Source organism: Leuciscus leuciscus, assembly GCF_965113295.1.
Source record: "Leuciscus leuciscus genome assembly, chromosome: 20".
NCBI lineage: Eukaryota > Metazoa > Chordata > Actinopteri > Cypriniformes > Leuciscidae > Leuciscus > Leuciscus leuciscus.
The window spans coordinates 18784758-18811254 of NC_138744.1; the positions used below are offsets into that span (position 1 = coordinate 18784758).

At 41.1% G+C, this 26497-nt stretch overlaps 2 protein-coding genes and 1 long non-coding RNA gene across 7 annotated transcripts in view; all 3 read right to left on the reverse strand.

The window, feature by feature from the left end:
- Positions 1-7226, reverse strand: part of ephb6 (eph receptor B6) — a 56210-nt gene extending 48984 nt beyond the window's left edge. Inside the window, exons 1-2 of one of the 5 annotated variants that reach the window (XM_082151013.1) lie at positions 7017-7226; positions 2578-2623 (exon numbers count right to left, since the gene is read on the reverse strand). In XM_082151013.1, the coding sequence (XP_082007139.1) occupies positions 2578-2623; positions 7017-7082 (112 nt within the window). In that variant the 5' untranslated portion in view covers positions 7083-7226. Of the gene's footprint in view, positions 1-2060; positions 2219-2401; positions 2624-6787 lie in introns of those variants that run through there. The other 4 variants (XM_082151012.1, XM_082151015.1, XM_082151016.1 and 1 more) reach the window with 4 other exon arrangements.
- Positions 7227-7293: 67 nt separating this feature from the next.
- Positions 7294-19936, reverse strand: slc2a3b (solute carrier family 2 member 3b). Its single transcript, XM_082151020.1, has 12 exons — positions 19795-19936; positions 18891-19033; positions 12141-12242; positions 11891-12051; positions 11551-11791; positions 10714-10876; positions 10364-10551; positions 9901-10005; positions 9607-9708; positions 9362-9421; positions 9045-9245; positions 7294-8955 (listed from the first exon to the last, which is right to left on the reverse strand). Exons 2-12 carry the CDS (start codon positions 18912-18914, stop codon positions 8698-8700), a joined length of 1605 nt encoding a protein of 534 aa, XP_082007146.1. The 5' UTR covers positions 18915-19033; positions 19795-19936; the 3' UTR covers positions 7294-8697.
- Positions 12449-17384, reverse strand: LOC309484680. The gene is made up of 2 exons (XR_014200936.1): positions 14425-17384; positions 12449-14364 (listed from the first exon to the last, which is right to left on the reverse strand). It is a non-coding gene; the product is annotated as an uncharacterized lncRNA (long non-coding RNA).
- Positions 19937-26497: the final 6561 nt, after the last annotated feature.

Sequence of the window (26497 nt, forward strand, 5' to 3'; positions counted from 1 at the left end):
CAAAAGACTAAATATATATATTTAGAGCGTCTGTGTCTGATGTGATCATCGTCACTAGTAGACCAACAAAAGCCTTCCGGCGATCTTGAAGGCAGGGGACTCTATGTGAATAGACAGGCAGCATCTATATGAATGGCTGTTGAGTTAATTAAAGGTGATGAAGGGTACAGGCCTTTGCTCTAGGACAGCAGGTACAACTGCATTAGTTCAGAGTTATGGGCCTGAGGGAATGGCTGTGGACTAGTTAAATGTGATGAAAGGTATAGCATTTTGCTATAGGAGAGCAGGTAAAGGGGTTTGCTGAATTAGTTTAGAGTTATGGCCTTGAGGAAACAACCTAGAATCATTAGAGGTATGAGTCTGTGTTATGGGACTGATGTGCAGCAGTGGTTAATATAGAATTAGTGCAATTTGGGGAAAAGAGCTCAAATGTGTGTGTACACACACACACAAACACAAACACAAACACACAACCGTTTGAACATTTGTGGTGAATACGATTTTTAAATCCTTTAGGAAGATATTTCTTTCAGATAATGCTTTTAATGTAAGATAATGCTTTTAATCAAAGCATTAATTTGATCAACAAAAAATATATATATATATATTATGAAATGTATTGCAATTTAAAATAAGTAGTTTTCAATAAATTCCAAATGATCCTTCAGAAATCATTCTATTATGCTGATTTGCTGCTCAAGAAACATTTATTATCAGTGTTGAACATTATACATAATATGTTCATCACCTCGAAGAATAAAAGTGTTATTTATTTATTATTATTTATTTGCCTTCCTAGTTCCTACCTACAATTATTTTAATAATAATAAAAAAAAGTTTTTTATTATTATTTCTTTTCTTTTTTTGTCACTGGTTTTTTTATATGCGTGCAGTGCACTGACGTTTTGGCAATTTTGTATAAAAATCATGCCAATAAAGCACTTTGAAATTATAACTGATTTATTAACAATTGGTAATAGTGATTATGCAAGTGAAACTAGATAGAATCAACCTGACTACCTGTGTAGAAGGGGTGTGTGTGTGGTTGGGGGGGGGGGTCCCACTAAAAGACTATATAGTACTATGCAGGGTAGTCTACCAATTGATTGACCAATGCGATTTTAGCAATATTCCTTTGTTCCACCAAAATAGTCATTTTTGTCAGTCAGATCAGGTAGAAATAGTTCCTTTAACTTTTATTTTTACAATGCATACAGTGTCGTATCGTTTATCACACGTGTTTTAATACGAGTAGAGATGCAAAGCACGATAACAGATTCAGATAAGTTAGAAAAAACCCCAGAGATAAATAAGCTTCTGTGAAAAAGCATGTTCATAGCCGACTCTGGCATTCCAAATACCTTACACGCACACACACACACACACACACACACACAAAATGAGTCACTGAGAGCTTTTTCACAAGAGCTCACTATGAGATGCCAACTTCATCAATCCATCTATTTAAACTGCTCATGTCTGCAACGCATTGACTGGAAACACCATTTAGCCAATAAAAAAATGAGACAGAGAGAAAGAAAGAAAAAGAGATATACAGTGAAGTGAATTGGGTGAGTGGGGTGTCTGTATTATCACAGGGTTGAACGGGCTGGGGAAAATGAGAGCTTATAACAGTTATAATATCAGAAAAAAGGGGGCAGAGAGTTGAGAAGGGGGGTTGCATGGGTCAGAGAGAGACAAAGGTTACACAACAAATTATTCACCCCTCCGCTGGCTCTATTCTACACCCTTTTGTTAAGCATAAACGCAGCTTGGCAGGATCCACAGAGAGCTCTTCAATTCACAGTAACTCATAAACAGCTACTCATTATACAGTACAAGGGGCTGTTCAGATCTTCAGCCTCACAAACACATGCACCACAGCGATCACATGTGCAGATGTTAATGAAAGTGAACTGTTCGAACCACAAACAGACTCATTCAGAGACTCATACACATGTTGACACACACTCTGAACCGGACCGGACAGTAGGAGCCCCCAAAACGCACACACACATGGGGGTCTGAGAGCACCAGGGGGAGCAAAGGAAGTTTCATACCTTCTTCAGCTGAACTGTGCTGGACCACAAGAGAGACAGACAGAAAGATCCTCCACATTTCCATCAGAGCAACACACAAGAAGAGTCCAGAGAGGAAGAACACAGGAGAGGGAGACAGGAGGAGAGAGAGAGAGAGAGAGAGAGAGAGAGAGAGAGAGAAGGGAGGAGGAGTCTGTCTACTCGTTTTTATCTCAGATTAAAGAGAGGAGAGAAAGAGCGGGGGTGGGTGAGCAGGGAGGAGTATTTATGTATGATGATGATTATGACTGAGAAGTCACTGAGCAAAGAACAAGGAGAGAGAGAGAGATGAAGGGACCGGTAAACTGACTTTAGCTACTCACTGTGATGGAAAGCCTAAAACGAGTTGGGCTAGTTCGCAGAAAAAGTGTCTAGACACGCAGGAGACAGACGCTCTCACAGTCACATTTGGTGAAGGCTCTGGTTTGGCATGCTGATCGGGGACGGCGAGCCAGATTGGAAATATGCATCACTCAGTAAAAGAAGCTTGGAAACCTGCCTGTGTGTTTTCTTTTCTTCTCTTCTTTCAACTGCTGCATTTTTCCCTGGAAAAGAAAATACATATTTTGAATATTTTCTTTTGGCCTTGGTCACTTTCTCATTTTCCACACACAAACACACACACACACGTACAAAGGTTCTTCAATATAGACAGGCACATAGAGGCTGTTGTATTCCTGAATACTAGTGTTGTATAATTATCTCTTTGAAAACAGCGCCTTCTAGTGGACACATAGTGACTGCAGAAGAATTTGGTGGTGCCCTATGGTAAATCATAATTATGGCATAAAAAGTGAAAAATTAAGCTACTAATTCATATTCTATTTGTTTTAATTTCTAACTTTTCTTCTCATATATGACTTTGTAATGACAATTATAATTTACAAAAGCTTTTTTTTTTTTTTTATGTGGCGAAAATTGCCTTTCATAACATCCTGTTGTGAAATATCATTCCGTCCTGTCAATCATCACACAAGTGCATATTACAGCCACCTCCCTTTCTGACAGTCATTCCACTCTTCCTCTTCGCCCCTATCTTCTCTTTTATTATAATTTACTTCTATTTTATCCAGTTCCGTTTTCGGGACTGGAGTTAGCCTTGAAGCTCGAGTCTCGGGGGCGAGCTTGTCCTTCAACGAGATCCAAATTAGTTCTCCTTCCAAGGACTCGATGAGCAGGCGAAGAGAAATTAAATTAAATTAAATCAAATATGACGATATGTCACATCGGACGAGCACAATATAACACCAGTGAGAATAAAACCACATATTCAAGATTTATTTATTTTAGTTTTAAAGTTTAAAGGAGCTGTATGTAAGAAATGTATTTCAATTAATCATACAATGGCCCTGATATGTCACTAGACATTAAGAAATCATGTTCATTTCAAATACTTATATAACTGACAACAGTAGTCCGGCCAGGATATTGTCATTTTAAAAGAGAAGTTGCAGCCCTCAACTGATGTTGATGTTGTCATCTTGTGTTTTGGCCTGAAGCGCCACCCTCCACCTATCTACCAATCACGAAGTCAGTAGTGTTTCGGCATCCGGGTTGCCAGCTCTGCTCTAGTTACCACAGCTACGTAGCAGCCTACTGCTGAATCCTGCAGCCTATCTGGCAACCTCGAGTCAGGGGGAGGGGGAGGGGATACACCGCTCTACAGTACAATTTTAAAGCGATTGCAGGCAGTACCAGTTTTGGCCACAATCTTACATACGGCCCCTTTAAAGTGTTTAAGGTAGGCTACACCATAGATATTATATAGAGATCTATATAGGGTTAGGGTTCTATATATCTATATGATGTCTATGGGCTACACTCAGTGGCGGATACAGAATGTCATTAATAGGTGGGCCTGGTGAATATACGGGGGGGCCTCGGATTTTTAAGCTTATATACACGCCCAGTGGCGTAACTTTGCTAAATTAGATATATGTACATTGTACAATAACATTACGATGTCCAGCAATCGATTTAAATAGTAGGCTACATGGTGTTTAATTTGTCGTTTAATGAGATGTAGCCTTATATATTTTGTCAGTGCTGACAATTTTTGTGTGACTAAAATACATAGATTCGCCTATTCAAACAACGTACACCTAAATGGTCCAGTGGTAGAACTTTCGCCAGCAGTGTCAGAGGTTGTGGGATCTAATCCGCACCAGTTTAGTTTTTTTTCTCATCAAAACTGATTATGTTCATCAGTGGTTGTATATCAAGGAGGGACATGTGTGCATTATGATGTGTGATTTCACCAGAACGAATAGAGTATCCGCAACGGATTGAAGCGCGCGTCCGGATTGAAGCACGAGCCACACGAGAGAACACTGTATCAGCGCCACTGATCGCAGCGGCAACGAGCACTTTCATCACTTGATTTAAAAAACACAGTTCAGCGCTAGATCGTCTCTTATTTAACAAACGAACGAAATGAATGCTCTGCTGGTTAACTGGAGATGTTTAATGTATTTGTAGAATTGGTACATTAGTGCCGCGAGATGTTTAAAAAAGTGGTGGGGACATGTCCCTCGCCCCACCCGCAAATTACGACTATGTAACACGCCTGATAAATATGTCAACTATAGCAGATCAGTACTTAGGTAGTGAATTTAACTACCTTGTACTCATGTCAGTCAGCCCTCCCGGCTGCTTTAAACCTGAAGTTCATCTGTCTGTTATGCGACTCGCATGTAGACTATCACAACGTTAAGTCAGTGCGCGCACAGAGAGCGGTGTTGCGTGATAGCATCACTGGACTGACACATGATATGCCGACATAATATTTTTCTTTTGTAGCTATTTTTCGTAGCTATTGTACATAAATGTCCTCAGGAAACTATTACAATGACATTATTTATTAATTCATTATTATTATTATTATTATTATTAAAATTAAAAATTAAAATTGTTTTTATTAATCTGATTGGGCGGGCCACCGGTCAATCTGGGTGGGCACGTGCCCACCCAGGCCCACCCATAAATCCGCGCCTGGCTACACTATAGCCCCTTTCACACAGAGATTCCGGAAAATACACGGATAAAGTGACCCGGGATTTGACCCGGGTTCGTTTGATTTTGGTTCATTCACACTGCCAGTGATTTTCCGGAATCAGAGAGTGCGTTCACACACAACCCGTAAAAATGCCGTAAAGACACGTGACATCGATGTGACTTGTAATCTCAGCAGTGTCAAGTTTGCTTATGAGCTGCGATCTCTCTCTCGAGAAACCACGCTTGTGCATTTTTTCTCTGATTCGATCATAAACTTGCGCATTACGTACCGTTTCACAGCTGGCGAACGATCCCGGCTTCAGCGTCATCACTACGACACGGCATTATTACGGCTTTTGTTCACACAGCGCGCGTTCCGGGACTGAACACGGCAATGTTACTAGGTCCCGACCCGGCATCGATCCCGGCATAAATCCCGGGTCGAGTTTGCGTTCACACAGAAGGCGCTCTGGCAATTTGCCGTCAATTTCCCGGGTTCAAAGCGCTGTGTGAAAGGGGCTTATGTAACTTGGCCCTCTAGCGGTTAAAAACTGCATACATTTTGAGGAAGAACATTGTTTTGGTTGTGCTTCGGCTCTGTATAGCCCTTTTCACACAGAGATTCCAGAAAATACACGGATAAAGTGACACGGGATTTGACCCGGGTTCTTTTGATTTTGGTTCATTCACACTGCCAGTGATTTTCCGGAATCACACAACCCGTAAAAATCCTGTAAAGACACGTGACATCGATGTGACTTGTCTCAGCAGCGTCTTAAGTTTGCTTATGAGCTGCGATTTCTCTCTAGAGAAACAACGCTTGTGCATTTTTTCTCTCTGATTCGATCATAAACTTGCGCATTACATACCGTTTCACTCAGGTTTCACTGGCTCAATCCCGGGTCGTGCTTGCGTTCACACAGAAGGTGTTCTGGCAATTTCATCATGGCGCTGTATGAAAGGGGCTTATGACTGCGGATGGATATGGTACTGCAGCTGCTCATAAAAACATTCACTACTAGATACTTGTTTCAGCTGAAGACGTACCCATACCCTGAAGCTATACCCATAGATATGTAACGTTACTTCCTTGAAAATAATATCTCAAGTTTTATCAAAAGCTTGGAGTGAGATCACATGCGGTTAGGAGAGGAGCCCTAATAACATGTAGTCTTAATGTAACAAGAAAGACTATTAATACTATTTATTTTATTTATTTTTATTATAAAATGAAGAAATACATACAAATACAATCAATTGAATGTTCTAGCCTAAAAATGTTAGACGAGCTTACTTCCAACTTACCTTCTCCATCATGACGTGTGTTCGCGCGATGTTGTTGGTTACCTAGTAACGAACGTACGGTGGCCGAGAATGTTCCGTCAACTTCCGTGTGTTCGCAATCGCAACTATGTTGCCTAGTAACGAACGCAATCTGGCCGAGATACGTGCTAGCGGCAGGAAACTTCACTTTGTGCCTGCGCCTCTTATACAACGTTATATATAAAGCTTGCAGGACAATTTGGTTGGCATTGCCTTTTCAGCGTGAGAAATACACGGTGTAGCGTGTGAACTGGTTGAATTGCGTGTGTCTCACGGCCAATGCGTGAGACTTGAGAACCCTGCTACAACCATGAGATTTCTTCACAACACTGTTCGAGAGCAACATATGAAATTAAATCTGTTCAATAAAATAATTAACTTAGGCTACTCACATTTTGAGTAATAAAAACGACATCTCCGCGTCGCTTTTTCAACATTTCAAATCCCTCAGTTCTCGCCATCTCCAACAAGCCAAGCCAATGTTGATGCTCGTTTTATTACGAGCTCTGTCATTCTATTTTTGCCAGCAGACTCTCCTCTGTTCGGCGTTTTTTTAACCTGTGATTCCCCTAAGTTTTGAGATTTATATGTCAACCTTTCTTGCTCGTTGTGACAACTAACCCATGCCACTGCCAGTCCCACACCATAGTTCCTCAAATCCAGCCCTGGAGGGCCACTGTCCTGCATAGTTTGGCTCAAACCTTGTTCAGGTGTATTTGCTCCCCGGGCGCCGAGGTGAATGGCTGCCCGCTGCTGCACTAACTTGGATGGGTTAAATGCAGAGGACAAATTCCATACTTGGCCTTCACGTCACCTCACTTAATGAATTTGGGTAAGACAAAAACATGTTTTGGAAAAAAGAATGAATGATTTATAAAAGAAAGAAAAAAAGGATTGATGATTTATTAACTTGAATGATTTATTTATATTTTGTTAATTTTGAACAAAGCTTTTACATAGCCTACTAAAACACATTTGAATAGTCTCTCTTAAAAATAAATCAGACGCTATTATTAGATTACAGTAAACTATCTCATGATTGACTTACAAATAAAGAAATTTCATTATTATTTGACTTTTCTGGATGATACAATGTCTCATGACAAGGATGCATGTTGTGACACATGACAGTTAGCCTATCTCAAAAAATATGTACAGAGGTCGTGTGATGCAAACAGTCACAAATGCAAGTAAAATCAAATCATGTGGGAATGATCTGGTCAATCTCACAAAATATGTTTCCAAGTGCTCAGTGTATTAAAAATACTCATATTTAAGCAAAGGTAAAACAATGTAAAAACATCACATTTTGGTAATACAATTAATTATATTTAATAAGCTATAAATACTATAAAATATATAAATATAAAACACACTCACACACACACACACACACACAAACAACAACAACAACAACTTTGGTACATATTGATAAAAATCCCAGACATCTCAATCATGCAGTCAGAGTGCAAAAAAAATGCAGTAATAAATGTAAACAAACCCAAAAAAATATACAAAATATATATTTACACAGCTGAGCAATACTTACAGTAAACAATCTTAACTACCCCACAAAAGGGGACTAAAAACTGAAAGTATGAGATGCACATCAGTCCATGTTAAACAGTAAATGTGTTCTTGTGATTTCTGGCTTGTCATGATTAACTTTCATATGATCTTGTGTCAGTAGTGTTCATTCAGTCAGGCCTAGTGACAACCGTCATGAAAAATACTTCAGGGATGAATAACACCATTTAAACACTGATGATTCTATTTTAGATTCTGTCTGTAGGTCACTAATCAAAATGTTGACACTGAACATGTGAACTCCTTTGCACAAAAGACCAGATGCTCTTGAACTGAATAGTAGCCATAACAGCACAACAGCACAAGTATTAAAAGGCCATCAGTGAATCTGATTAGTGCGTAAATTCAGTCTGATTTAAGTCTTTGGGCAATATGAGAAATTAGTTAAATAACTATTTAAATATAAGTCATAGTAATAAGTTTAAAATTCCACATGATTATGGACAAGTGCTTAGTGCTCACACATAAGTTGTCTTAAAAATGCTACTTAACTCTATATCTGACTAAACATTACATTTATCAAAAGGCGGCTGCAACCACATGTAACACTTATTTGCTCATAATGACTTTATAATTGCCAATTATAAAAAGACTTTCAGTACCATCCTAGCTATTTCCTTTGTAATAATGCCCATTATTTAGCTGCATCTGTTCTCTATTGTCCACTGTAGGACTCAATTTAGGGTGTCAGTCTTGTGTAGATTATGGGTTTTCTCTATAGGTTTGTTCCACTTTTCTCCTGTCCAGCCAGCTCAGTCATCTGAAACTTCTCTGATGACGGGGACACTGGCAGAGAAATGGCACCCTCTGGAGACGTGTAGTTGACAGCATTGGAGCCTGCGGCATTGGAAAATCCACTGGAAATGTCCTCAAACGTCCGGCCTTTGGTCTCGGGAACCCGGAAGTAGGTAAACACGAAGAAGATGATGAGGAGGATGAGGAATATGATAAACACATACGGGCCGCACAGTTTCTGGAAAGGAAGCAAGGTCATAATAATGTATTTAGCTCTTGTGTCCATGAAAAATGTGATACTGCTGAATTCTGTGACAAGGTTCTCACCAATAGTGGTAGGAAAGACAGTCCGACAATTAAGCTGGCGGTCCAGTTGCAGCATCCCGCCACAGCAATGGCTGCCGGACGTGGACCCTGAGAAAATAACTCTGCCACGATGAACCATGGGATCGGTCCTGGTCCCATCTCAAAACTGGCCACAAATCCAAAAACTGCCAGAATGGCCACAATGCTGATTGCTGGAATTCCCTGCTAGCCGGAAATTGAATCATTTGTAGAGAGAAAAAAAGAGCAATGATACACTTCAGTGAATGAAATCTCACATAAATATAAGTTGGCGTTCATTAGTAAGATCACACACTGACCCCTTCAGATGCAGATTCGTAGATAGCAGTGCCATTCTGAAGTATAACATCTTCAGGCTTCTATAGATCAGAAAAGAGAATGAATTTAAAAATGAATAAAAATGTTCTGTCTCTATTCTCTAATATTTAATTGAATGAATCCCTTGGTAAATCCATCCCAAACACTTCTGAAGATCAGTAGTTTATCATATAGGCCCATTTAATTATCATATATATTTAATTATATATTGTATATCAAAACTCACCGCAAGTTTAAGAGAAATAGTCATGAGCAGAACACAGACGGTCATTCCAGCCAGTCCGATCATATGAAGTGTTCTTCTCCCTGCCCTCTCCACCAGGAAGAGCTGTTGAGAAAAGCAATGGGAACATCAACACTGTTCTTTAGTACACCCTCACAAAAGTATTTGAATGGATATTAGTGCATGACATTGCAAATTCAAGGGTGGTGAAATGAATTTGACAACTGTTTACCTACAGTACAGTTCTTTTCAAATGTTTGTTTATGTGAGTATATTAGCTCAGCTGTGTAAACTCACAGAGATGACAGTGAAGATGGTGTTGACTGCACCCATTCCAATGGTGGCAAAGACTGGCCCAGTGATACCTGCTTTTCTGAAGATCTCTGTTGAGTAATAAATGACCTGGAAAATGTACAGAAACAGTTCATGTCAATACTGGGAGTTGACAAGGGGAAAATATGGAAGGAATCCTTACAAATAGACAGTGACAAACACTGCAAACAAACATTCATTAATCAGTATTTCTGTCTCGTTTTCAAGTAATATAAATATCTGAACATTATTAAAAGAAGATACATTTGCGTATGACTTGTTATAGAGAATGTTAACTTTATTTTTCTTCTCATTGGCAAATTGTTTCTCTTGTTGTAAGAACTAAAGTTTTTAGGTTTATGCTTAAAATGTTTAACAGGATGTGCTAATCAAAGATCATTATGTAAACTTTTTATGTAATTGGTGGGGGGGAAGTGTGGAGACTCACAGCGTTGATGCCGGACAGTTGCTGGGACAGCTGCAGGATTATGGCGATAATAATGGGCTGTCTGTAGGCGGAGTTACGGAACAACTCCGGAATAGAAACCTTCTTCTCCATGGACATCTTCATGGCCTCTTCCTTCATCTCACGAATGTCATCCTCCACATCTGAATGCCCACGAAGATGTGTCAGCACTGAGGGCAGAAGAGAGAAAGATCAACATAGTCAGTGTGGAAGAGTAAATACACTTCAGTTGCTCAGGTAATGCTAAATGGTGTGTTGCGCATGTCTTCTGCTCTTTCTAGATCCAAACGTGATGCTTCTAAAGACTTTTTTTTTGTCCTGAGCAGTCTCACCTTGGCGTGCCTCATCCTCTTGGTTGAGACTGATCAGCAGGTATCGAGGGCTCTCTGGGCAGAAGATCAGCATAACACTCTGTACCACTGCAGGCAGCGTCGTCAGAGCCAGCAGCAACGGCCACAAAGACTGAGACCCCAGCAATTGCTCCAGACCTAAGATCTACCATAAAATCCACAAAGAAGACCCATTTATAACTATTTGCATTTGACTTTTTAAGTGTATGTTCAAAAATCAGACGACTTCCTTTCTTCTGTAGAATATAAAAGGATAAATTCTGAAAACCTTCCATCAAATACAAATAATATGGACTGAAGTTTTCAAGTTTCAAAAAGAACCCAAACCATCATAAAAAAGCCATACAATATCATTTTATGAGAAAAAGGATAGTAATTTGTTATCATTAACTGAAATTAGTGAATGAGTCAGTGAACTTGTGAACCGAACCAATTCAATTCATGAACAAATCATTCAGACCAGTTTTGTGATGTGAATGAACTCAAAAGAATCAGTTCTTTACAAATCTGACATCACTACTGAATGTGCCGAGGAGATGTCAAGATTTTTATGGAATAATGTCTTCAATTTCTACCTGTCCGTTGCACGAGGCTATCATATGACTTCAGAGGACTATACTAGCACACAAGTTGTACAGACCAATGTTACTATACTTTTATGGTGCTTTTGAATCTTTTTTCAGCTTGGAAGCTTTGGTGTTATTATAATTGCAAGCAAAAAAGAAAATCACATGGGTTTTGAATGAGGTTTGGGTTAGTTTAATCTTCATTTTTAAGTGATCCCTTTAATATTTACATTCTCCCATAGGAAAATCTAACCTGTGCAACCAGGATGCCGATGACCACCCCGAGCTGGTGAAGGGTGCCAAAAGCCCCTCGCAGTGCTGTTGGAGAAATTTCACCCACATACATGGGTGTCAGTCCTGTACACATACCACAGAACACACCAATCACCAGACGGCCCAATATCAACAACTCATGGGAGGTGAAAATGCTGGATAAACCCATCAGGCCTCCACCAATCAGAGCCAGGATGTTGGACAGCAGCATTGATTTCCGCCTGTAAAGAGAATTTTGGAGATGAAACAAGAAGATCTTTTATATTTGTTTTATGTCCAAATAAATTGTGTGATTTTGAATTTGGTCACTTTTTTCTCACCTCCCAAGCTTGTCAACCAGAGCGCCAACACTAAGAGATCCGATCATGCCGCCAGCATTGAAGATGGAAACTGCGACACTCCACACTGTTGTAAGTGTGGATTCATCCATGGGCTCTCCAGTGCGCACCAGAGTCACGTTTCTGATGAAGTTCTTCACTTTCTGATCATCAACAGAGAGACAGACAGAAGTAAGTGATGAAGCGTTGTTTTTTGAAGTCTAAAATGCTACTCATTTAATGAAACATTTACCTCATCGGGTGCGTTGATGACTCCTGTGTTGAAGCCGAACTGCAGCGAGCCGATGACGGCCGTGGACACGCAGAGCACCAGGTAGCATGTCACCTGCTTCCCCTAAACAAAAAGAAGGAATACTGTGACATGCAGAAAATGACATGAGTAAAGATGAAAGAAGTAACTGTGACCCAACAAAGTCTCAAAATGTGCACAAAACCTGTCCTATTTCTTCTTTCTCAATTTCTTGCACTTTCTCGGTTATGTGAAATAGTTCTGCAGCACAGGTTTTTTTTTTTTAGCATTATAATTTTTCATTTAGTCGACTGTTTTGTTTCTCTTCAATGTTCAGAAAAGGGCTCAGAGAAAATATAATAATATAAATAATAATAATAAATTATTGAATATATTAAATATATAATATATACAAAATGTAACATTATTACTGTTTTATTCTGCTTTCTAAAGACCGATTGGAAACCATGAGATTAATTATTTGATTGTATTGACAACCTGTTTCTTTTGTTTATTCTCACTATATATCTGTGTAGGCTACATATACATAACATGGCTTATCACTTGAAACATGTAGTAGCAACTTAATCAGTCCACTCGCTTTAATGTAAACCTAGATAAATGTGCACTATTATTAGACACATAAGTGTTTGTGTGGAGAGCCGCTTACTGCATGACATACAGGCGCCGGCGCCATCACGTCATTTTTTAATAATGCAAACTTTAAAGGGTCTACTTTTATTTCTGTAAACTCACAATAACAACAAAACGTTGTGCTTTAGTAAAATAATGAAAACAATTAGGATGCGCTTTCTGACGTCTTGGTCAAGTCACAAAACGAACCAAAATTCAGTGTATACTTGCCTCACAGACATGAGAAATATATCTATAGAAAGCTTGAGATATCTATCTTTTAATTTAAATGAACCAATTAAACTGGAAAATAAATATTCTCAGATTATGTAGGCTAATAATCCGTATGAAACGTCCATATAGGCAGCTAGGCGCATCCACTACTTAATCTCTGCAGCCAAAAACACAGTAAACATTATCAATAAATTATTCAATTGTTTAGATAGCCTCCTTCTGTTTTTTCATGACACAGACTAAAATGCATGTTTGAGCGGTTTTTACTGAAAGCAACTTGCACTGACATATCCTAAAATATCCACGAGCCGGAACTCGAACTCCGGCCGCCCGAGCGCAAAGGCGCTACATGTCGGCGCACTGACCACGAGGCCATTGGCACCGACAGTGCCATTGTTTTGTCACAAGATGCACACCAGTAATGTTTTTTTTCTTATAAAAGCTTTTATGAACTTTAGTCCTACTCCTGGCTTAGTCTAAGCCCTGTCTGTGAAACAAGACCAAAGTTTTCTCAGTTCAAATGTATCTTCATACGTGACTGAAAATATAGCTGCCTTTATAGCTTTGAAAGGGGTCCCTTGCAAAGGGGTTTATTATAAAAACTCCTGCTTTAAAGGGTAACTGAACCTAACCAAAAAAGATTGAAGGGTCTTTCTCACTTTTTTGGCTTTAGTTTTAAATCACACTCTGGCGTCACTCAATAGTCACACACTACTTCAATATCCTGTTTGTCTAAAAAACGAATTCAAAATGTGATTCTGCATCCTGTTTGCTACCTCAATTCGAGAGGAAGGAATCTAAAAATCATTCTCAAATTCTGAATGGCACACAAATCCTGATAACCACATATTACACAATAGTAATTTCAGTAATTTCCCAGAGTATGTATGAAAGCGGAATAACCAAAGTTGCATAAATCAGTTCACATAATAACTGGGATATGTCCTTATGTGTCATTTTTCTCCTAATCGTGGTTCTCAAACTCTATAGCTTGATTTCTGTTCCTCCCTCTTGCGTCAAATTAAAAGTAGAAATAGCAACCTAAGCAAATTGTGAGCTGTGTTACTTATGTACAGCAGCAAATAATGGGTCAGAAAGAACAATAATCTGATGGCCTGTTCTATAGGGTGTATTGGGTGACATTTGTATTTGTATAGGTTTGTAGGGCCTTTTAGAGTAAAGTAATTTGTAATGATGCTTTCCATGAAGTAAATGGTAATCTGTAGTGGAATGATTAACTTTCTCACTACTGCATGCAATATTTTTGTCTGTTACAAAAAACCTCAGCACAGGAACTTCTGCATGTGCAAACCAGTCTGATTTTATGATACAGACTTAAACAGACCCAAACATGCACACACTGTACACACACACACACACACACACACACACACACACACACACACACACACACACACACACACACACACACACACACAACAAACAGCGGCTGACTTCTGGAGGAGTGAACAAGAATATGGGTGTCATCATGTGATCTGTGAGGAGCCAGAGCCATCTGTATGAATTCGAAATTCATAACGACATCACTGCATCTTTCATCTCTATTGATCAGGATAGACCAGATCACATTTGCACCCCCACATCCCACCATGCACCCCAGTCTCCCTTAACTTAATTACACATACCGGTACTTATTTATTAAATCAACACATTCAGTGACTCACTTAATAGATTTGTAATAACCTGCAGTATGTAAAATTGCACACTTGGATTAGGAATTTCCATTCTGTCTGTCTGAAACAAGTAAGAACCGGTCAGAATGTTGTTCATATTTTGCTCAAGTTTGAACATGCCATCTAAACCGTGCTCTGAACAGTCATTTCTCCTCATTGTTCTGCTTTGCACATCTCGGTTTCTTAATTCACATGCTGCAATCCTGTCGGTTATTCCAACTAAGAAATTGATCCGATATTGTCTCAAATATTCCAGGATGGATCCACTTAATTAGAACTAGGATCAGAGTCAGTTGGGATTTGGTCCAAACAGCCTCCAAAGAAAAAGCAGGCCAAAAAATTTCTCACAACAGCTACGACATATATTTATTTAGGTGATGAATCAAATTATTTGCACTCTAATAGCCTGAACAGACATATCAAAGAATGCCTAGTTAAACCTGCTAGTGCAACACATTAGTGACACACAAACATTACACAATCAGTATATAAATCATAGGCTTCTGGCAATTAAAACAAGCTACAGTAAATCTACAATAAAAACACATTACAACATTTCAAACCCATGCACATTCACATCCCCTGAACATTTACTACAGTTCTTGCTAAGCACAGTTTAATGTGTCTGTGAATATGTAGTAACCTCATGGGTGGCTCCCCGTTACCATGGTTAGAATTGAGGTATCTATACTACAAACTATGACTCATTATGAAAAATAGTAGCCTAAACACATAGTAGCTTAGGAACTACAAAATTTCCATAAAATAAGCAGATGATGTTAATACTGTATTACATAAAAGACCATAGTTTCTGCATGCAATCTCTTGTGAAAAAGAAGTACACTTAAAGCATATTTTGAAAAAGAATATTTAAGGAAATAAGAATATACTTCAATATTGCAAAGATGCAATTAGATGAAAATGTATTATAGTTAAAATTTATATTAAATTCAATAAGCATAACTTAAGAGGGCTTTTCTGACCCGCTTAAGAGGGACTTAAGAATCTTTATATGTCATAAGTACTTCTATTGTCTTTGAAATATGGTTAAAGTGTGCTGCTTTGTAAACTAAAATAATAAATTTACTTTTTAAAAGCATGACAAAAGATTATTTAAACATAATAATTAAAAATACTTAAAGCGTACTTAAGTGTGTTAAGAAACAGTAGGTTACACTTTTTTTGAAGGTGTCCTTGTTACAGTCTAATTATACTTTTAGGTTTGGTTTAGACTTAGTTGCATGCAGGGCTTAAGTTAACTTTTTTGACCACCAGCCACTGTGACTTTTTACCAGCCAGTTTTTTTTTTTTTTGGCCTCATAAAAGGTGAAAAAAAAAAAGAATTGCACAAACATTTGTTCTTTAACTTGTAAGAATAGCTGCTACACATTTAAGTGCTGTCAAGTTATTAACGAGATGAGATCCATACAAGTAATAATAACTCTTAGAATACAGATATAGACCAGCTCGTAAACAAATCACACGCGGCTGTGTTGATGGCTGGGCAGCTGTTAGTTACAGCGTTCAGGAACCGTTAAGCAGAACTAAATTAATATTGTTATTACTGGTAAAGTTACCGGGTAGGCTACCGGACATTTTCTCACCGGTTCCCAACTCCCAACTGTTGGATCTGTGCAACTGTCATTGTAATGTAGCCTATGTCAGCGTTGCATTATCTCATCTCATCTCATCTCACCAACAGTTTATTACTTAACTCACACATTCAAAAGTAGTCAGAGAAGGGCCTCATCTTTCTCTCCGATCACATATACGTTCCGAAACACTCAAACTGCGCTGCTTTCACAGATGCTTTCTTTACTCCAGTAATGTGCCTGCCACCACATTTTTTAGCTAAAATACAACGAAATAGCTGACTTCGTTTAAATGTCAAAGAACAACAACTTTGCAAAAAAAAAAAAAAAAAACTTCACAAAGACCCGGCCCCTTTAGTTACTGTTGCTATGTCCGACAAGCTACACCGCGCTCACGCCAAACTCTGGCCAAACCATGATCTCGTACGCAGTGAAAAACACATCGCGCAGCAGAGCGGACACTGACAACACGCTGACAGACAAGACAGAGGTTACTTTTGATATTAAACAAAGTCTCAACGTTAAAATTTTGTCATTTTTAAAGAAATTTAGACAATACCGTTTTGTGGCTCTGTAATATGTCTTGACAGATCGCTGTGGTGCCTCAGTTAAAGCTGCTCGTGAACCGATCATCTCTTCGGAAAACTTCCTTCTAGTTAATTTATAGCATCAATTAAACATGAATGAACATATGAAGGAATGTAGTTTTAACTGCGGAAAGATGTCAGTAGGTCTACTCAAAGAGTATAGAAGCCCAAGAGGCGAAACTCTGTTGTGTTATGGGTAACAGTCTGTAGATGGCGCTGCGGAGGCGCGTCCGCCATTATGGACAGAAAGCTGCTGAAATCGTTAGCGGTAATAGATGGTGGTGTGTGATTAATTACTGAGATCTTATGGCACCACTTCCATTTTAGTACTGTTTATAGTTCATGTGTGCACTTGCTAGATTGCACATCTTTTTTGTACCTTTCCGCCTGTAATAGGACATTCACAGATTGTTTTTGTTCTTGCCATTGAAACGTTCACTGTGTGCACTTTCACTGAAGATGTTGAAAAAACAAGTTGTTAATATTTTTGTGATATTCTATGTAAAAGATTAACTGTGTTTTGTTCCCTCAAATATTGCCCTATTTAAAGTTTTTGGGCTTTTAGTATGAATATGTTAGCCTTACTGTTATCTATAAGCTAGTGTGCAAAAAAGTGACAAAATTTGCATTTAGAAAACCAAACCCAACGTTGAAAATGAAAATCAGGTTTATGTCAGAATCCAATGTCAGATTGACGTTGATCTACAACATTGGACAGACGTTGTATTGTGGTTGAAAATGAAAATCGGGTTGACGTCAGAAACCAACATCAGTCGGGTTCTGACGTTAACCCTACTTTTATTTTCAATCAATATCCAACGTCAATCTGACGTCGGGTTCTGATGTCAATCAGATGCAGGGTTCTGACGTAAACCCGACTTTCATTTCCAACCAAAATGCAACCCCTGCAACCAAAACCATCCACTGACTGATGTTACTTTCTACTCAAGGACCTTGACAGAATTGTAGTGGAGTAAAAAGTATGATATTTGTCTTTCAAATGTATAGTGAAGTTAAAGTAAAAAGTTTCCAGAAAAAATAATACTCAAGTAAAGTACAGATACTCAAAAAGTGTACTTAAAGGGATAGTTCACTTTGAAATTAATTTTTGGTATGTTTTAGCTTACCTCAAGGGCATCCAAGATGTAGGTGTCTTTTTTTCCGCAGTAGTTTCAATTTTGATATTTTTAGGTCAAACCGTTCTTGTCTGTCAGTCATATAATGCAGGTCTATGGTCATTATCTCAAAACACAAGCACAGAGTCCAAATTAAAACAATTCCCCGTCGTCCAAATTAAACAATTCCCCATCGTAAGTACACATTGATGGCTTAAGACACGAAACGAGCGGTTTGTGTGAGAAAACGAACAGTATTTATATCGTTTTTACCACTTATACGCAGCCATGTCGAAGTAATCTGATCTGACGTGTACGCAGACCGGTGCATAGATATATACACTAGATGTCGCCTTGTCTACGGCAGTTCATTGGAACGAATGTCTTTAAGGCGACATCTAGTGTATATATCTATGCACCAGTCTGCGTACACGTCAGATCAGATTACTTCGACATGGCTGCGTATAAGTGGTAAAAACGATATAAAAACTGTTCGTTTTCTCACACAAACCGCTCGTTTCGTGTCTTAGGCCATCAATGTGTACTTACGATGGGGAATTGTTTAATTTGGACGACGGGGAATTGTTTTAATTTGGACTCTGTGCTTGTGTTTTGAGATAATGACCATAGACCTGCATTATATGACTGACAGACAAGAACGGTTTGACCTAAAAATATCAAAATTGAAACTACTGCGGAAAAAAAGACACCTACATCTTGGATGCCCTTGAGGTAAGCTAAAACATACCAAAAATTAATTTCAAAGTGAACTATCCCTTTAAGTACAGTCCTCAAGTAAATGTACTTTGTTACTGTCCACCTCTGATCATAAAGAAGAAAACTAAACATCACAACTTGTTCTGTACATAATGGCACTGACAGAAAAAAAAGACTCTACCTTACTGTCTTTCATCTTCTCCATTCTGCTATTTGTTGCGAAAGCCAGTTATTGCCGCTGAGACAGAGGTCGTCTGTTCTTCCTCTTCTTGCAGCTAATCCAAACTTATATGGATAAACACAAATCCGTATTTGGAAAAGTCTCTAGAGTGGAGAAAAAAAAGAATACAAAGAATTGTTTTTAGTAATGCGAAGGAATGAAACCTTTTATGTTTTCATAAAGAACTACCACAAACAATTTCATTTCCTACAACGGATGTCTGCTGAGTTGAGATGACAGTTGAGCATCAGTAGCCTATTGTGCAATGTAAATTGCAAAGTAAATGTGGAAGTCAAATATAAGAGGCTTCTCTCTCAGCTCAAGATCGTCCCCCTCTAAATCGCTCAAATGTGGTTTTATGGGTTAGCTCAGTTTCAGAGACATTCCTGTACTCTGACATTTTAAACATTCTACCAGTGAATAAACACAATCTTGCATTAGTTTATAACAGCTTCATGCATTTCCTTGATTAAAGACATTTGACCTGCTTGTTATGCACAAAGTTAAAGCTGCATTTACACATCATATATTTCATACAAACACAGTATTATATTTTATTTGATAATTATATTAATAAAACTTATTTTTCATAATTGTAAAAACAACATCCTTATTTCATTCCCTGTCATTTCAACTAACACGTTTCTCTACTTTCTTCATCAGTAATACATTTAAGTGAACAAAAAAGTATAATATAATTCACTTCAGGGTTATTTTAATAAAGATTTAAGGCAACAATAAAAGTTTTTAACATTTTAAATAACGTGTAGATCGTTATGAAGCAATATTTTAGTCAACATTGTAATAAAAGATCATTCCAATGCTATATTTCTATGTAATGATAATGTAAAATAACAATATTTACGTTTATGCTTGCAGAGCTTGTGCGTCGATCAGGTATTTGCTGGTGTGTGATGAAAAGATCTCGAGCTCGTGGGTTTTTATGGTGAGTGAGACATGAGCACTAGCACGTTCCAATTGATGTCGTACTCCCCCTTTTTCTGTAATATTTGTGTTAATAAGGTTCTGACTTTATCTTATGTTTGTGTTATTATAGTTATTATTTAGTTTACTGTAGTTTCATACTTTCCACTTTCCACGTGCCCAGCAACAGTTAGGCCAATCAGCAATCCCCCTTATTTTTCTCCACCAATCAGACAGTCTCTACTAGCGCAACTCCGAACTGTTGTGAGTATGCATGTAAATTTCATCGGAGACACTCGCTCCATTCCTGATCCGATATATCTAGAGAAAATATCTTTATTCTTCAGTTCTGCTTCATGCGTCCATGAGAATGTGAGTCTATGTAAATATTGTTATCTTTTCCTTGCTTAGATTAATGGTGTATGTGTACGATTCTGTACACTTTACTTTGCCTATCGATGTGTGCTTTCCTGGAGCTAAATAACCAAACCAAATTTAGGCTACATGATAGTTTCCCATTTTCCCATTTCTTTGATAATGTTTAGAGTGATTTCACCGTGTTTTTGGCTGTGCGCATCGTAAGCTTTAACTCTGATCACGTGACACCAGCATGCGCTCTCTGCATGTTTTCGGATGTGGCGGCGATTTAACCCCTTCTTAGCCAAATGTTATAGCGCTGAGTTTTGGTGGTTTCCAGCCAACCAGGCAGTTTAATAATTTATGTCTGTGCAATTTAAGACAGTATTATATGTACCAGTTGTATAGTATTTTGCACTTTTGAGATATATTGTTTATTGTTATATTCATTGTAGTGATTTAGACATCTTCTTTTTCATACCTCAATTGCATTTATTGTTACAATTGTGTATGCATACTTATTATTCATGAGTCTATTTTATTTTCTGTTTTATTTTAGAAACCATGAACAAAACTCACATCGTCTATGTCAAACTGTTTCATTAAAGAGTGGCATGAGAGTGTAAAATTCGTCCTCATTATTGTTCTGACCGGACAACCTGGGGAGATTGAAGATTTTGTATCAACCCTAAGTACAGTCCTTCTCAGAGGTCACAAGTTTGGGTCTCCTTCCTGACACCTCTTTTACATGGTCCTTCGAGCCGGATCTTCAGTTTCCTCAGCTCTACAATGGATCACACTCGTCCGCGCCGTGATATCCGTCGGCCTCGCTACCTCGATGACTTTCTGGTGAATATCCCGCCACGTCGTCCTTCTTCTCTCACACTCCATGGCCACTCCAACGAGGGAGCAGCTTTTCAACCTCATGCTCCAGTCATCACTCCAGATCCAGTTGGACCTGCACCTCAGAACCTCAGCTCTGAAGCAGTCATGTCAGCTTTGCAGGAGATGAAAGAGGAGAACAACCAGCTCAGGCGAGATATGCAAATCCTCTTCAATTCTCTCTCCTTGAGATCAGCGCCTCAGCCTCAACACCTCGATCCAGGGCATTCTGCTCAGTTTGAGGATAGCGCCACCACATATATGCCTTATCATCTTCCTGAGAGAACATCCACTCCTAATCGCAATCTTCAAGCAGTAGTGGATGATCTTCCGCCCTGGCCTGACGCTGTACCAATTCCTCCCTGGAGCGAGCCTCTACCTCCTCCACCTCCAGCTGACGTGCCGCTACCTCCTCCGCCGCCTCCGGTGTCATATTTACCTTCATATGAGGCAGGGATTCACTCCACTCCAGCGTATGTAGAGCCGTATACTCTCCCTCACAATACATACTCTGTGGAGGCGACATACAGAGGTCCAAAGCCGGACATTCCATGTTTCACACATGATGATCCACGACAATTTGCCCGCCTCAAGATAGCGCTTGACAACCTCTTGCCTAGAGATGCAACTGAGCGGTTCAAATACCAAATACTAGTTGATCACCTCAAGTTCGAAGATGCGCTCCTCATTGCAGACTCCTACTGTAATAGTCCAACTCCCTACTCAAAGACAATGGCCTCACTGACTGAAATGTATGGGCAACCTCACAAACTAGCCCTGCAGCGCATCAATGAAGTCCTGGCCGAGCCTCCAATCAGAAGTGGGGATAGTCGAAGTTTTCGCCTCTTCGGCCTCAAAGTCAGAGCTCTGGTCGGTATGTTAGATCAACTGGGCAAGGAGGGCAAGACTGAGCTGGATTGCGGGTCACACACCTCACGACTTCTGTCCAAGTTGCCGCATGAACTCAGAGCACAATTCAAGCGTTACATAGACCCCATCCGCACTCCGATACCTACCTTGGTGCACTTCTCTAATTGGCTTGAATACGAGGTCCGTGTTCAGGATGAGGACTATCAACCTTACCATTCACGGTCTCCACGAGACGAACATCAGAAGGGCTTCAAGCCCAAGTTGCAGAAGTCCAGTGCACGTCCTACCACAGTTTTGCTTGGCTCTGATCCTTCTCCTAATTCACCTGAGTCTTCGTCACAAGTTCGACCTCACGTCAGCACTAAACTTGAGAAACCTAAGAAGTATTGCCCCTTTTGTGACGACATTCAACATTACTTCAATCAGTGTCAAGAGTTTAAGAAGTTTTCCACTGATCAGAGAGCGTCATGGATCAAAACCGGCAAGCGCTGCTGGAGATGTGGCAGAAGTCACCTTGCTTCTCAATGCTATCTCAAGGCTAAGTGTCAGCAGTGTAATCAGACACATCTTGATATACTGCATGAGGTCAACACTCCCGCAACCAAATCAGCCCATCCAACCGCAGCGACTGGACAACCAGCTACCTACTACCTCGATCCAGACCTCAGGAGTAGCTGTGTATTGCTGAAGATGGTCAAAGTTCTTCTCCACAATGGCAAACACAGACTCGAGACTTATGCCATCCTCGATGATGGCTCTGAACGCACCATCTTGCTTCACAGTGCCGCTCAAGAGCTACATCTCAAGGGACAGAGTGAGGACTTAGCGCTCAGAACTATCCGTCAAGATGTGAAGACTGTTTCAGGAAAGTCAGTGTCATTTTCCATATCCTCATCTGCCCATCCTCAGAAACAATTTCGCATCCACAAAGCCTTCACTGCGGTAGAGCTTGGCCTTTCCAAGCATTCTCATCCTGTTGAGGCCCTACGGAAAACGTATCGTCATCTCAGAGGCCTCCCGCTACATTCAATCAGCCAAGGGCAGCCACTTCTCCTCATTGGTTCAGACTACCCCCATCTTCTCTCTCCAGTTGAGCCTGTGCACCTAGGTCCACCAGGGGGCCCCGCAGCATTGAAAACTCGTCTCGGTTGGACTCTGCAAGGTCCTGCCAAAGTCCTGCTGCACCAGACCTCCACCCCCCAGTGTCTCCTTATTAACACTCCCACTTCCTCTACTGACCTTCTCAGTCACGTGTCCAGATTATGGGAGATGGACATTCTTCCCTATCGTAGCGAAAAGCACATCACCAGGTCAAAACAGGATAAGGCGGCCATCAAACTGCTGGAGGAGAAGACAGTCAGAGTTAACATTGACAACGTGCAGAGATATGCCACCCCACTGCTCTGGAAGGAAGGTCTTCCTCCTCTCAGTGCCCCAAAGGAAGCTGTCCTGAGTCACCTACGAGGCACAGAGAGTCGTCTCGCCAAAGACCCAGTCAAGGCTGCATCATACAGCCAAGAAATCAATAAACTGGTGGATTCGGGTTACATCAAGAAGCTCACATCACCTGAGGACCAGAGCAGGCAATCATGGTATATCCCACATCACATGGTCCATCACAATGGCAAAGACCGCATCGTATTCAACTGCTCATTCACCTTCCAAAACACTAGCCTGAATGAACATCTACTTCCAGGGCCAACCCTAGGTTCCAGTCTCCTCGGTGTCCTGCTCCGTTTCAGGCAATATCCCACTGCGGTGAGCAGCGACATTAAGGGGATGTTTCATCAGGTCCGCCTCCTGTCTGAGGATCAGCCCTTCCTCCGCTTCCTATGGAGGGACATGAACCGCAGCAACAAGCCTGACATCTACCAGTGGCAAGTGCTCCCTTTCGGCACCACCTGCAGTCCCTGCTGCGCGACCTTTGCCCTCCAAAAGCACATCATTGATCACAGCAACCTTGATGAAGATACTCGTCTTTCAATGGAGAACTGTTTTTATGTAGACAATCTTCTTCAAAGCTTCCCATCCATCTCAGAAGCAAAGCAGCTCATCCGCAAACTTCAGACTCTGCTCCAATCAGGTGGCTTTGAGCTCCGTCAATGGGCCACCAACGTTCCAGACATCATCAGTCATCTGCCACCTGAACTCAAATCCGAGAGCAGAGATCTGTGGCTATCAATGGAGGGTGCAGATCCCCCAGAACGGACCCTAGGGCTGCACTGGCACTGCAAAACAGATACTCTCACCTATCGCCTTCGCCACACAAAGCAATCTGAGCCCACAATGCGCAACATTTACCGAGTCCTAGCTCAACAATATGACCCTCTAGGACTGCTCATTCCCTACACCACTCGGGCCAAAATCCTGGTGCAGAGCCTCTGGGGAAAGAAACGGGACTGGGACGATCCTCATCTTCCCGAGGATCTGCTCCAGCTGTGGCAGGCGTGGGCGAGTGAACTTCCATTACTTCCTAACGTTACTGTAAATCGTTGTTATGTCCACTCAGATACCGACCTCCCAGCGACCTCCCAGAGCATCCACATTTTCTCAGATGCATCAGAGAGGGCCTATGGATCGGTCGCCTACCTGCGTACTGTCAGCGCCGATGATGATGTCCAGGTAGCGTTCCTAGCGGCCCGTTCCCGTGTTGCTCCAGTCCGCCAGCAGTCCATCCCGAGGCTGGAACTCTGCGCTGCCCACCTCGGGGCCCAGCTTGGTGCAGTCCTGAAACGAGAGCTCACAGTCTCCATCTCCTCCGTCACCTACTGGACCGACTCCACCACCGTGTTGGCTTGGTTGCTGTCTCCTTCCTGCCGCTACAAGGTGTTCGTTGGTGCCAGAGTTGCGGATATCCAGGAATTAACTGAGAGCAGCTCATGGCGCTATGTCCACTCCAGTGAGAATCCTGCTGACGATATAACTCGCGGACTGACCCTCTCACAGATCCAGAGTCACAGCCGCTGGAGATCTGGACCTGCCTTCCTTCATGAAAGTGAGTCAACCTGGTCTTCCTGTCCAGACATTACATGCCTTGATGATTCAGCAGAGCTGCGCAAAGCCAAGTTTTGTGGTGTCATCTCTACTTCCCCTCATCCACCTTTACCCGACACTAGCCAGTTTAGTAGCTTCCAAGAGCTGCTGGAAGCCACAGTTCGAGCATGTCACGGGGCGGCCACCGACTCTAAACCCACAGCTGAGTCTTTCAGACAAGCTGAACTCTCTCTCTTCAGACAAGTGCAAAGTGACTGTTTTCCAGAGGAGTTTGCTCTCATCTCCTCCCAAAAGCCCATTCCATCCAGCAGTAGGCTTATCACTTTGGCCCCAGAATACGACCCAGAGACTCAGTTAATCCGTGTCGGGGGCCGACTAAGACACTGTGAATCCCTCAGCTCAGGCACTTTGCATCCCTTTGTCTTAGACCCTCATCATCCCATCACAAAGTTGATCATTGCTGATTATGACAGCAAGCTTGCACATCCAGGCCCTGAAAGAGTCTTCGCTGAGCTACGCAGAAGGTTCTGGATCTTGCGAGGCAGAGAGGCTGTCCGCAAGCAGCAACACCACTGTACAGAGTGCCGCAAGTGGCGTAGCCAACCCATTATTCCCAAAATGGCCGACCTCCCGCCTTCCAGTCTAAGGTTACACCATCCAGCTTTCTACTCAACTGGCATGGACTGTTTTGGTCCTTTCCTCATTAAAATAGGGAGGCGCAATGAGAAGCGATGGGGCATAATATTCAAATGCCTCACCACACATGCAGTGTACCTAGATCTGCTGGCCAGCATGGACACTGACTCGTTCCTCATGAGTCTACGCCGTTTCATCTCTAGACGGGGAAAGCCTCATGAATTGCTGTCCGATCAAGGTACAAACTTTAAAGGTGGCAGCTCAGAACTTCAAGAGGCCTTCAACTCACTTGCCCCCGCTCTGCAGTCACAACTCGCTAGCCAGCAAATCCATTTCCGCTTCAACCCACCTAGTGCCCCTCATTTTGGGGGTTCCTGGGAGCGAGAAATCCGCACCATCAAGTCAGCGCTGCATGCCATACTGGGATCACAAACGGTCACCGAAGAGGTCCTCAGAACCATCCTTACTGAAGTTGAGAGCATTATCAACTCCAAACCGCTTGGTTACACCTCTTCTGATGTGGCAGACCCAGATCCAATCACTCCAAATGTGCTGCTGATGGGGCGGCTGGACCCATCTACTCCGCAGGTTGTTTACTCAGGTACAGAGCTCCTCAGTCGCCGCAGATGGCGACACTGCCAGGTCTTAGCGGATCAGTTTTGGATCCATTTTATCAGGAACTACTTACCATCTCTCCAGAGCCGCTCCAAATGGCAACAAGACCAAGAGGACATCCGTATTGATGACATTGTTCTTGTTGTTGACCAGCAGCTTCCGCGTGCCTTGTGGCTTGTTGGCAAAGTCACAGACGTTTTTCCTGGAGCTGATGGCAGGATTCGTATTGCTCAGATTCAGATCAAAGACAAATCCTACACCAGACCTGTCGCCAAGCTCATCAAGCTGCC